This window comes from Sinocyclocheilus anshuiensis, unplaced genomic scaffold (assembly GCF_001515605.1).
Source record: "Sinocyclocheilus anshuiensis isolate Anshui unplaced genomic scaffold, SAMN03320099.WGS_v1.1 scaffold263, whole genome shotgun sequence".
Taxonomy (NCBI): Eukaryota; Metazoa; Chordata; class Actinopteri; order Cypriniformes; family Cyprinidae; genus Sinocyclocheilus; species Sinocyclocheilus anshuiensis.
This window is the reverse complement of record NW_015549593.1, coordinates 1,850,647-1,864,801: the sequence shown is the minus strand read 5'-3', so window position 1 is coordinate 1,864,801 and position 14,155 is coordinate 1,850,647. Positions and strand designations below refer to the sequence as shown.

General features: G+C 38.0%; 1 protein-coding gene across 1 annotated transcript in view; it reads right to left on the bottom strand.

The window, feature by feature from the left end:
* LOC107658201 (integrin beta-5-like) overlaps positions 1–14,155 on the bottom strand; it is a 39,206-nt gene that overhangs the window by 22,058 nt on the left and 2,993 nt on the right. Inside the window, exons 5-10 of the mRNA XM_016446660.1 lie at positions 13,795–13,963; positions 12,692–12,853; positions 11,548–11,643; positions 11,368–11,457; positions 9,825–9,959; positions 4,401–4,830 (exon numbers count right to left, since the gene is read on the bottom strand). Of these exons, the coding sequence (XP_016302146.1) occupies positions 4,401–4,830; positions 9,825–9,959; positions 11,368–11,457; positions 11,548–11,643; positions 12,692–12,853; positions 13,795–13,963 (1,082 nt within the window). The remainder of the gene's footprint in view (positions 1–4,400; positions 4,831–9,824; positions 9,960–11,367; positions 11,458–11,547; positions 11,644–12,691; positions 12,854–13,794; positions 13,964–14,155) is intronic.

Sequence of the window (14,155 nt, the reverse complement as noted above, 5' to 3'; positions counted from 1 at the left end):
AAAATTTTTTTTTTGTGCATCGACAATGTTACCCATGAGAGATACTGAAGATCCCCAGACATAAAAATGGATCCTTCTGCCTCAAACATGCATTTCACAAAGCTATTCTGCCAGCAAATGCACTCTTACGGCAAATCAATGTGCGCAATGAATCCTATTCCAAAGTCCCATTTTGCTTCTGGTTCTTGACAGCTCTAATGTTCAACATGTGACCACACTGCTCTCATAAATTGTCCCACCAGGCACAACGTGACAAACGTTCCACATCACAAACAAAAACAGATATGAAGTGTTTATATCCAATCATCCTATGCACACCAGACTTTCCAGTATTTTTGATGATGGTAAAGCGGTGAAGGCCTTGTCTGTTTGTTTGCTTCTGAGGGCATTGTGTTGTCAGGTGCTGGGGTGTGGAAAAAAGATGTCAATGGTCTGTGTACAGTTACAGAGATGAGTTGGTGGAATGTTTGCCAAACGTTAAATGAAACCACATTAAATCCAAATTACAGCATATGTTTGGTATTCAACATGCAGCATCTCATCTGCTCCATGTGCTTACTGCTAACATAAGCTAACATCTGAAAGTATCTCAAAAACAGCTCCAAAAACAACCAGGTGTCTAGCATATTGCTTGGATAGACTGCAAATGTTTTTGAGAAAAAACAACATGTATGCCCACAACAACAAACATCACTTCTGAGATGTTATTACAAGTTGGTGACAACAGTTTAAAAGCCCTTGTTTGATTGTATACTGCTCAGGGTCAAGTGCATAACATTTGATTTCTTGTTTGTACACACTACCGTTCAAAGGTTTGGGGTCAGTAGATTTTTATAAGAATTCTCTTATGCTCACCACAATTGCATTAATTTAATCAAAAACAACGTCAAATAGTAATATTGTGAAATGTTATGACAATTTAAAATACCTTTACTTTATGAATACATTTTAAATTGTAATTTATTCCTGTGATGCAAAGCGGAATCTTAGCAGCCATTACGCCAGTCTTCTGCGTCACATGATCCTTCAGAAACCATTGTAATGTGCTGAGGTGGTGTTCAAAAAACATCTTTTATTATTATCAATGTTGAAAAAATAATGATACTTTTTCATGGTTCTTTAAAGAAAATAAAGCATTCCTTTGCCACTTTACTTAACTTTTGAAACTATATTGTAAAAATGATCAGGCTATAATTGTTACCACTATAATCAGTTGGATAAATAACGTGAAATCATGACCCCCCCCCCAAAAAAAAAGAATTTGGTTCCACACTCCATTCCCATTACTTGCAATTTTCTAGAGCCACAAAGCTTTACAACAAACACAAACATGTTCACATTTACAGTGTTAATCGACTAGGTCCACACAAACCTCAACAACAAGGTTGAAGATTTAAAGAACAAAAAAGGAGCACATTTATATGTCTGAGGCACTTAGTCACTATTTCTGACTCTGTGTTATTAAGCAATTTAAATCAACAGCAGATGTATAGAACAATTCGACAAAGCTGGGGTTTACTAGGGGCTCCATCAAAAACAGCCCAATAGCTTTAACATCCTGTCATTCTCACTACAGACTCAGAAAGCTATTGTTCAGAAATTCAAAACATATGTACATTAATAAGTTTGAATATAGTAGGGCTGCACGATAAATCGCATGCGATATTTAACGCGCATCTTGTCAGAAATCCGGTTCTGTAATCAGCGGTAAATCTCCATCACCTGCGTGCAGAAAGTTGCTACTACATTCCAGAATAGGACTTTGAGCCTATTTAAGACACTTTGATCCAATGATCCAGGGTGACTTTTGCATCTTATTTTGGTTTTATTTTGCTACTGTTATTGAAAATGCTGCTGTTTTAAGTAACAGCAAGTTGTGGAGTGTAAAACACAAATAACAGTACAGCTGAGAAAACCATTTCAATGGCACTTCATAAACAGAGAGGTTAAAAAAAAACAAAGCTTTGTTTACTCCAGGTGTATGAACAAGGATTAAAAAGAACAATAATAAACGCGCTTAAGGTCATTTTAAAGTCATGTTTACATTTAAATGGCTTTAAAAGCTTCTTTAAAGTCAGCTTAAAAAATAACCACTATTATACACACCTATGGAATGTGGCTACAAAGAGTTATGCAACACCATTTTCACAAAAACAGCTTATTCTTGACCAGTTTTGTATTATTGAGAAGCCGTCAGCCAGTCAGCCTTCAAGAGTCACGACATGCTCACCAAACCCAGTGACCCAGTAATAAAGTGGCAGAGGAGGACGCTCCGCCCCCCACGCGACTGTTTAACTTATTTAGCACAGCTTCCTTCTGACCCTTCAACGGGGTCATGTTTACTCCTCACTGTATCACAACTATCTACGTTGTAAAGCAAACAAGCCTATTTCTTCACAAACATACAAAGGTTTCAACACTCATTTAATATTAAGATGAAAGTAAATAAAATGCTAGACATGCAGGGATCATAAACAATTATAGATTAATTATTCTTCTTGAGTGTTAAAAAAGAGCTCTTTACATGTTACATGGAAAAAATAAAATCTGTTGGTGTCAGCACTACACTCTAATAACACTCCTGCTATTGGTCCTGAAAATGGTTTAAGGTTTTTGTAGTACAAGTGGCTTATAATGCATGTAAACAAAGTGAATACACATTTTGGAGGTATCAACCTATGGCCTATGCATATTACTGTATGTGTTAGAGGAGAAAGTATTTTACCCAAAAAAAAAAAAAAGGGGGATTGTCAAACCTATATGTGACCCTGGACCACAAAACCTGTCATAAGGGTCAATTTTTTTAAATTTTGATTTATACATCATCTGAAAGCTGAATAAATAAACTTTCCATTGATGTATGGTTTGTTAGGATTTGGCCGAGATACAAGTATTTGAAGATCTGGAATCTGAGGGTGCAAAAAAATCTAAATATTGAGAAAATCGCCTTTAAAGTTGTCCAAATGAAGTTCTTAGCAATATATATTACTAATCAAAAAATGTTGTTTTAATATATTTACAGTAGGAAATTTACTAAATATCTTCATGGAACATGATCTTTACTTAATGTCCTAATGATTTTTGGCATAAAAGAAAAATCAATAATTTTGACCCATACAATGTATTTTTGGCTATTGCTACAAATACACCCCAGCGACTTAAGACTGGTTTTGTGGTCCAGGGTCACATATTTGAAAGCCAAACCCCTTTGATACAGAATCTCAGGCGGTACTATTTTAAAATAGTAAAAATATTAAATATTTTTAATTAAATATTAAAAAAATATTTTAAAGGATTAGTTCACTTCCACAATGAAAATTCTGTCATAACATTCTGTCATTCCTACTATGGAAGTGAATGGTGCTCATCAACTGTTCGGATACTAACATTTTTCAAAATATCTTCTTTTGTGTTCAACAGAAGAAAGAAACTCATACAGGTCTGGAACAAGTGAAGGGTGAGTAAATGATGACAGAATTTCCATGCCCTGGTGTAGGTTCATCTTGCTGGCCTGCCGGTTTGAGAAGCATTAGCATTCTCCTGATAAATGCTAGCTTTGGGACTTCTATTCTACCCTAAACACCTTGCAACTCACAAACTGTAAAACAAGCTGTTTGAAGCATGGCCAAATCAGAATGCCACAAAGCATGTTTATGAGGCATTTAACAAGTGAACGAAACCTACAGAGAACTCTCTCATCAACTTTTGCCTCTCCAGTTTCTTACAACTGCACTGGATTTATGCACCATGCAGTGCAAAAAGAGCCTTTATCACTTTATCAATTATTTTCCCACAGCCATTATTAGCGAGTTTACAAGAATTGTCCCAGTTAATTCACCATGGCAAAGTGATGCAAAAAAGCAAAATCACCCAGATTCATTAAGGACTCATTACTGCAGACAAGAAGAGTTTTCCATGGCTGAGATAGCAGGAACGGGATATATTCTCGATTCTACCGATGGCATTATTGCTACAGAGGCTCAACAAATGTCCATTTTGAGTTGGGCTGACAGTTTATGCTGACTAAAGAAAAACAGAGCTTTATTACTCATAGACCAGCCATTGTGTGCATGGCTAAACAAATGCAGCCTTCTACAAAGCTCTCACTGTGGCATGGCAGAGATGCGTCCTGTGGAGAGGGAGAGATGGGGTGCCAGCCAACTGCTTTTTGGCAAAAAATGATCAAATGCATTGGGCACAAATGTAGCATCCTACAGAGGCACATGGCAAGCCAAATAAGCTGCTGAAAAACTAGGACATGGACCATAAACTTCCACATTTTGTATTGAAAATTCAATCCACTTTGCAAGGTGCAGGTAAGAATACATCACGGAACTGAAATGCAAAGATTTCCTCTTTGAAATGGCAACCAAATAAGCAAATAAATTCTTTCATCTTACCTGAGCACAGTATACCCTTGTGTCGGGCACAGGAGAAGTCGTCACACTCGCAGAAGGTGCCATAGATTTTGCCGAACTCTGACTCGTAGCATAGACACTGGTTACAGCTGCATTCTCCGCGGCCGCTGCACACCTGCTTGCCCTCAGCCTCACGGCAGGCACTGAGATGCTGGTGGTCGACCTCACCCTCCTCGCACTCGCAGCGGACTCCCAGGTGTCCAGGCTCACAGCGGCACATCCCACAGCTGTAAGTGCCGGCAGAGTTGCAGCGGCTGCTGTTGGTCTTGGTGAAATATGTGCATCTACAATCACAGTGGTAGTCCACAGAGACCTCCAGACGGTCTTTAAAACCAACAGGCCTGATGGTGAAACTCTTCCTGGTGCCTTTCGGAGGACATCCTCGAGCGTCTACAGTTACGTTGAAGGAGACCTGAAAGAAAGGACAGACAACTAATTTTCTTGTGTTTATGACTAAATACACACATGAACTGTATCCCAACTCAAAGGCTGCATTCCAAGGCTGAATGCATAACAGCAGCACTTAGAATGCAGTCCCATTTCAAAGGCTCCTTGAAATGCGGCCCTGAAATGCCTCCTTTGTTTCCTGGGCTATGAAGGATACAAGGAAGGGAAAAACAAAACACTTTAAAAAGGGGTTAAAATGTTGACTTATATTTTACCAAGATGCAATTTTATAGATGTACTAAAATGGACCAAGTTGAACATATGTGACAGGTTGTGAACTGCTTTGTTTTCATACAGTTGAAAATGACTTACAAAAAAGTCCACTATTGGCAAAAAATGTCCCATTCAACAATGTTCGATTCAACCCGAAGGATACAGACCCTGAATTGGGACACAGCTATTGAGTGCTAGAGGGATGACATATTTCTGAAGTTAGCATGACCCTGGTTACTTTGACAAAATAGGATTTTCCATTGGCTTTTGGATTATTGCTGGAAAACCAACAAAAGTTGATTTTTAAATTAGTTTGCCAAAGCACGGGTATAAACACAACAGGCTGTAAAAGCAGACTATTTAGTAGATGAGCTTTAGTGCTTGGCGTGGTGTTTAATGTCCCCAACAAGCTCCGTAGTCCCATTTAGCCACTTGTTGGCAACTGCCAACATAAATCACATAAAAACATAAATCACAAGTGGGGTATTATTGATGTATTTAATAAATGTCTAATAAAACATGAAAATATCTTGAGCTTGTGTTAAACACAAACCTTATTTCAGACATTTAACCAAAACATTATTTCGGGACAAGTGAACCAAAGGTTCAAAAAAGCAAAATCAAAGGACGGGTAATTTTCCCCCTGGTGGCGTGTATGACAAACAGAGGCTTCACTAACTGATGTAGATCATACTTGCCAGATTAATCACAGACCTTCAGACCAGAGGAGAGACAGACTCCACCCTGATGATGAACACCCAGAGGAAGGAAGTCTTCATCTAGGCCCTACTAGTCTAGACTTGATCAACATCAATCAATTTATGGTAAGATGGTGAGATCAAATTTGAAACTCATTTCTCAGATTTAGTATTCCACTTGAGATGCGGTTTGAGTTTCTTACAACTGCACCGGATTTATGCACCATGCAGTGCAAAAAGAGCCTTTATCACTTTATCAATTCTTTTCCCAGAAGTGAGCAAACTTTATGTGGATCCTCAGGGCCAGAAAACCCGACACCTTCAAAAACATGTAGCCTTTGATTCAGAAGCACCCAGTGGAGAGGACAAGCCCAACATGCTGAGTCTGAACACTTTGAAGTAGTGTTTCACATCAGTGAGCCCTCCAGACCCGAGAGTTCAGAGCTCAGAGCCAAACACTGGGCCACAGAGGGTCATACTGATGGAGGTAGACTTGAGGCTCGTCTTCTTAATCACAATGAAAGGCTAAGGCTGTCAGTGAAGTTATTTGAATGGAAAAGGGGTTGTTGTTATTTTAACTACACTGGTCTCTCTACAGCCAGTTAATAGCCTAAAGAAAACACATATTCAGTGTAAAAACAGAAATGATGGAGAAAAGACTAAACACAAATGGGAGGCAAGAAACACAATTCATCAAATATTCAAAATGTCTATTTCTATTCATGTGGAAAAGGTTCTTGTACTGGCATGCCAACTGTTAATGAAATCTTAAATAACTGGGTAATGTTTTGGACCTGTCCAGCAATCTCTATTCACTTATGATGATTTGAATTTGTTCATTCTAATATGCAAATTTGATGCTCAAGAAACATCTCTCATTATTATCAATGTTGAAAAGAGTTGTGCTGCTAAATATTTTTGTGGGACCCATGATATTTTTCAGGATTTGTGATGAAAAAAAAAAAGAATAGCATTTAGTTAAGATAAAAATCTTTAATATTATGTCTTTACTGTGACTTTTGGTGTGGAACGTTAGTGTAGAATAATTGGTGTAAATAACATTAACTGTTGAAAAACCAACAGTATCATAAAATTACATCAAACACATCCATCTTTTACTACATATTTTACAGCATTAATATGCTGCTCCTTAAAGATCATGCTGAAAAACAACACAAAAAAGTGGGAAAGTGAGGGGACAGACAGACATGAGTGCAGCAAGAAGTATTTCCTCAATGAGGCAATGAGCTGCAGAATTGGATTAATGAGACATGTGAGTCATGAGTACATGGCAACTGTCAGATGAAGACTTAGAAAACTCCATGAAGTCTGTGTGGTTGGGCAGAGGAAGAGGTGGAGTGGACATTATAGAAAGATGAGCCATCACTGGTCAAAACAGTGTACTGCATTTTAATAAAAACAAACCAGTCCAAGAGTTGGGAAAACACTGTTAATGTTTTAGATTTAGTAATGATCCAAGACTGATATGTGTCTTTGCAGAAGTTGTTTGTGAGAACCCTAAAGCCATCAGAGCAGCAGAAAACTAAGATTAATCAGAATGGGAGGAGCTTGTTTTCATTGTCTCTCTCTGTGTCTTAGCATGTGGTAAAAATGCTATAATGCTAACAGCAGAAAATAACATGACGACAGGCTGTCAGTAGAAAAAAAAAAAAACAATTTCATGTGAAGTATTCACACTGTACGCTAGACATAAACCTGGAGTATTTTGCAATAGCATTTGAGTTTTTTGGGGGGTTTGTGATACCTGGTTGGATGGTTATAATAATTCCTGTTTTTTAAAGCACTTCATATAGTAATAGGTAAAAACTGCATAAAATGTATTAAAAAATGGGACTATTACTACCAACTACTAATACTATTCCAAGGGCGTAGAATTAGGTGGGGACATATCCCTACCAAATATCCAGCAACTACCAAATTTCTCCTCCTAGCAATAATTTTGATCAAACAATTAAATATATGTATATGTTTTTGTAATTTCGGACGCATCTGAAATATGTCATACCATTGATATTACCTAAGAAGTTAAAGTAAATACGTCAGAAAACTGCACACTTTCAAGGCCGCACATTTAATACTTGAGCAGAGTGAGAACATAAGGTAGTCGCAAAGCAGACGAGAAGCACAGCACCGCGTCTAGAACAACTCACAGTTATTGCACTCAGTTCAAGACAGCAGTCCAAAACAGTTAATCTAAAAGTTAACTTCAGGAATTAACAAAGTTGCGTCGATGAGTTTAAAGCACGGTGTGTGGGTAGGGGTTCTGCTGTTATGTCCCCACCAAAGTCAAAAGCAAACATACGCCATTGTACTACTCAAACACTTATTGCTATATCTAAAATATATTTGCTATATCAGTAAATTTGTACTTGTGCTCCTGACTGTACACCTCCCCATTCCTTAGTGTTCTTGCATTTGCACAACAGTGAGCAAAGCTTTAGAAATTCATGGCAAACAAAGTCTATCCAAAAGTAAACTGATGTTTCCTGGGATTAGATGAATGTGTTATGTATGGGACATTTTAGTAGTCTCTAGGGGCTTGGATCTACTTCTGTGAAAGGAATCTAAGCTTAACTTTAGAATCTGGGATGCTGCCTCTGTATCTAAGGCCTATGTTTTTCCACAGCTCCTCACCCAGAAAGAACCCTGCGTTATTGTGTGAGCCCATTGAAATGCAGCAGTGACTCCTCAGAGGGTTCGGCAGAGGACTGAGTGACACATGGAATTCTGTTCGGGTTGTGCTCCCCTTTCTAAAGGCATGATTGGCACTTGAGCACGGTGTGGCAAATTTCCCCCGTGGATGAGACAAAAAGGCCCTAGGCCTATTGGGTTGCTCCATTCAGAGAGGGTATTCAGTTCTACCCCTCCACTTTCCCTCACAATCCTTCTCTACATTCAATTAGGCAAAATAGGAATGGTACAGGAAAGAGTGGAGAACTCTGCTTGAATCCAAGGGTCAGATCATGGCATGGCGACATGTACCAAGTAGTTCTATAGAAGTTTTACCATGTCTGTCTAATTAAGAATGTATGGGAGATCCAGCAACTACAATCTACACCATGCGAACACTGTAAAGAATTCTTGTTAATTGTACAAGCATGATTCATATTGATGATATGAATCTGTGATCTGCATGTTGATACAGTAATATTTCGTTCCCAAGATCCTTTGAGAGGGCTCTCTTAACTATTTTACACCAAACAGAGTGCAAGTCTGTAAGTGTAACAGAGTGTAAATCGTGAGAGTGCAGACCATGGCATATTATTCAAATCTAACATGTTATCGTTGAGTAAATAACTCTACATCTAACACAGGAAGATCTAAACAATATGCCTAAAAGTGTCTGGCAGTGTTTAAGCCTTGTTGCTTGTACCTGCTGAAAACCACAACAGTTATCTGTAAATGGGCACAATCTGTGCACAGAGAACATCTGAAATCTGTCTGTCACTGCACTGGCACTAATTTTCAAAGGTATTTCTGGCTCAAATAATAGATATTGTATGAATATGACCAAATGTATGATTCCTCTTATGCAATCATCAAACATGCAATTGAGCTGGAATGAAAAAACAAGCCATGCTCTGAAAAAACATCTCACATTCTTTCCATCTATTTTGCTGCATTTCCCTGTCACTCTGTTTCACTTCCTCAAGGAAAGTGAAAGAAAATCTGTTGCTTTCACTTCCAGGACATTATATGCAGGTCAACAAGGACAAATAGCTGTGTGCAAATGTGATCTGAACATTTTGGGAGACTGTAAGGTTTAATCTTTTGTCACTTTCTTTACATCCTCATTAAGATTGTGACTACCATCAGTTCTCTTTTAGTAGTAAGAGGCAACAGGATACAGGATACAGCACCCTGTGCTTAAATCCAAGAGGTATAAATAAGATCTGAGCTCCTTGCGATAGACTTCACATTAAACACTCAGGTTGCAGACAGAAGGACAGGATCAGCTGTTATGTGTTTTAACAGTTAACAGTTAGTGTAAAAGGCACAGGCAATATTTGATAAAGCAAGTACTAACAGTGTCACCAATTTTGAGGTCAGCACACTTGCGGAGACCAGTCAGGGGCTGGCCATCTTGGCAGGTGGCGGTTAAGGCCAGATTGAGATCTTCAGGATGGTCCCATACGCTCAGCTCAACTTTCGACCTGATGTTCTACATTAAAGAAAAATAAAATCATGCATGAAACACAAAAGCATCTAACATTCACTAGTAACAATTTCAAAGGTAATGGAGAAAATGACTCTTGAAATGATATACTTGGTTTCTATAATGCTCTAGCACCAAAAAGTAAAACCACAAACATTCAATAATATTCTTGGACAGCATACTACCACTAAAAACAACACCAAAATACATCATATCCATGACAGTAATCATAGCCTTTGGTATTTGGGCATATTTTGGTGTAAACTGACAGTCAAGAGAAATAAGTAACTGGGTCAATTAAAAAAACCCTGGCTTGATGTTTGGTCAGTGTTTGTCACCAGTTATAAACAGATTGTTGAATTTTTCATCATATCTTCACATCATCCCTTTTTTTTCTTTTACAAAGCTGTCTTATGATGCTGTTTCCCATGACGCTTAATTGTGTTTGCAAGACCTCAAAGCAGATGTCCAGTGGATCTACTCTACTGTACACAAGTTTGTGGTCAGTACGACTATCACTGATGTACATTCATAAGAACAGCATTTATCTGAAATAGAAATATTTTGTAACAATATAAATGTCTTTACCGTAATTTTTGATCAATTTAATGTGTCCTTGCTTAATAAAAGTGTTCTTTCTTCTTTCAAAAACTAAAATAAAATAATAATATATTACAAACTTTTGAATGGTAGTTTGTGTTATTCATGTCAACATACTTTTTAGGTTAAAATTAAGTTTATATAAAAATGCATGTGTAAAAGTGTCCTCCAATGCAAAAAAAACAAAACAAAAAAACTCTCCACATCTTCAGCCAAAGAACATCTTTTGAGTCCATTTCCTGGAAGACAGCAGCACTCTTCCAATACAGCAATAAACACAAGCCATCACATCTTCATTAGACAGAAATACCAGACTACACAGCTTAGTGTGTGAACTAAAGCAAACACACGGACAAGCCCATCAAATGTTCCGCACTGACAAAAACAGGACATTTTTTATCTTATGTAATCATGTGACCACACAGTGAAGACACAGCAAAAGAGCAAAGCTTTCCTAAGCATCTGTTCCTAATTCAATTCCTAACCATTTATTAGCTGAAAACAAGGGGTAACCAGTTTGGTTGCCAATTAAACTGCAATCAATTTGCATACTTTATTTAGTACTGTGTTGTTATAGAACAGTTGCCTGACCCTGAAGTGTGTTTACCACATTCCCTGAAAATGAACAGTGCGTTCATAAGAGGCTTCAACAGCTTCACCCTTGAACCTTACAATACACATCCTACACTATTTACAGGAAACAAAAGCATGAACGGATCAGTCTTGGGGTCAACAAGAGCCCATTTTCTTTTATGTGCACCTGTCTTTCATTCAGATACACCCACAGTACAAGACGGTAATAAGAACAGCTTACATTGTATGCATTCACAATTAGCTGAATAATGTTTTTGGAGTCTTGGTCCAAAATTTCCACTGTAGTCCCAGGGATCAATGCTGTGAGATTCTATGGGTAAAGAGACATTGAGAACACGTTAAACACAAAACAAAAACAGCTCAACATCGATCAAAAAAGCTTATGGTGAATGAAAGATACCTTGTACAGAACATAGTGTCTTTTGGTCACAGCAAAGATGAGGAAAATGTTGTTTTCAGCCAGTTTCTCTCCAAGTAAAGCGAGTGAAGGGTAGTCCTGTGGAGAGATGCCACATGTCCATATATCAGTAAGATACATTTATTCAATCCCTCACTCCCTGCAGCACTCTTTCTGTTGGGAAGTTTGCAAAAGGAAGTCATCGCTCTTCTGATTCCCCTCCATGGTTTCCGTTATCCTTCCCACCCATTTCCTCTGTATTCAGCTACAGGCGTCCTGTGCTACTGACCTGCCTGAGAATCAAGGGAGTTCGTGCTCAATCTTTTTAATGAATGATCAGTGATGTGTTAAGCACTTTTGAGCGACGTTTTCTTACAGAACAAGATGTATGCAAAAATATTAAATCCTAGTTCGCAGTAGAAAGCACACACTGCTTTTGTTTGTTTTCCTTCTGGTTGAGCGATCTCTCTCACTCTCTCAAAACACTCAGCTGCTTTGGATAAACCCAAACTGCACAGAGACGAGCACAGCATCTGTTCTTGCACTTTGACACAGATGGGGTAAAAAAAATGCATTTTAACCAGTTCAAAGCCAAAAAAAAAAAGAGTTATGAATATACAAAGAGACCAGGGTTGCCAGGTTTTCACAGGAAAACCTGCCCAATCGCAACTCAAAACAAGCCCAAAACTAGTCCAATCGCATTTAGAGGGGGTCCCCAGTTAAAAATCGCGTTCCGGGGAAAAACAACCCGCGGCAACAGTGTTAAAGTAGCCCAATTCCACGGGAAAACCACAGACTTGGCAACACTGAAAGAGACATCAACTGGTCAAAAAAGAAGGAAACATTAAGTGCACAAAACCTTAAAACCGAATTATCCACAAATCCCTTTAAAAGGTTTCTTAATACGGTTCAGAAAACAGAAACTGCTGGGGTTTAAGCTTTTCAGACAATCATTATATGTTAATCTAAAGCATTTATGGCTGACAGCAGTTAAAGACAAGCAATTGGGCATGAAGTGCTTTTACAGTAAAACAATCTAATCTCATTCAGACAGTCAATTCATTTACCCAAATGTGTCTCCACATAAACTTGAAGAACATTTGTTTGGTTCAGTTTATATCCATTTAAAATGAGGTTTTGCATTTACCATCTTGTTTGCAGCACTATACTCGTTCTTGTCGTTCAGGTGACACTGTCCATCGTGAGGATGCACTAGTCCACCGAGCTTGCCATCCAAAGCCAAGTGAGGGATGTCATCGGTGGCAAACACCAAGAGATGGTAGGCCTCTTTCCTCCAGCCAATCTTCTCCTGCCACAATGAGATGAAACTCTCATTTATACCAGCCTATATCTTGTCATATATATCTCTATACCATGTTCATTTTAATATGTTTGTATACAGTGTTAATAATGTATACAGTGTTTCTGTATAGTTGATAGATCAGTTAAGTTATATTACAGAGTTGTCACATATGGAGATTATTAGTTTTCCAAATAAAACACATCTACGCATTTTGGCAGCTATTTTTTATTTAATTTAATTAATTTTTTTAGTATGCATACAGCTTTTATGGCCTCATATTAATTAAGAGACTAAATGGAATATATACTTTTAAACATTAGTGTCACTACACAGAACCATCTTAAATATACTCTCAAAAAGAAATGCAGGCAAAATGGCTATTTAAAATTGGTGACCAGTTACAGTTTTATTCACAGATGCATATATATTTTACCTAAAATTTAGATACAAAAACTGCATGAACTACTCAAATATCAGACAACATGCTGACTAGCGTTTTAGATGGCTGAATAGCCAAAAACAGGATGTTCAGGAAATTCTGAAGAACTGAGCAACACATGGCAAATTCAACACACAAGATCTCACTAGTCTCACAAACAAGAACAAGCACTGATTAACACATACTGTACGGTGCATAAATGTCTCTTGTCTCATTCAGGGTGAACTGCACAGTCTCTTTCTCTCATGCATGCTGTGACCGTGCCTTTCATGCCAAAGCAAATATTTGTACAGCCTATGATGTCATGCAATATTAGCGTGTCTCTTTTAGGACTCAGACACCTGTATCTGTTCTGATAAAGCTCAGATAACACAGCACAAAAACAAGACATTCTCTCTCTTTTCATTAAACCCCACTGGACAGGCTTTCTGTCTCTATAGGGAGTTGAAGGAGTCAAAGAAGCTTAGTGATGAAACAGCAAAATGACCCGTCTTTACTGACTGCTTACCTTGCAAACTGCAGCCTGCAGAATGGCATCAAACCCCCCCTCTGGTGCGTCCCTGTTCCGCGACACCATCTGCTTCTGCACTTCTTCATTAAAACGGTCAACCTTGTCCGTAAGAGACAAGAGGTGACGGAAGTCAAACGTAGGGACACAGTTTGAGAACAACTTATATCTGTAATAAGAGAGAAATGATAAAAACATAGAAAGAAGAAAGAGATGAAGAAACCAGAAGCTTAATCAGCAACACTGAAATCATACATTAAATTAATTATAGTGTTTTTGATATCGTATTTTATCATAATTCAGAACTTCTACAGATTTAAATATACATTATATTATCATGTTCAAACAAAGCATATATATA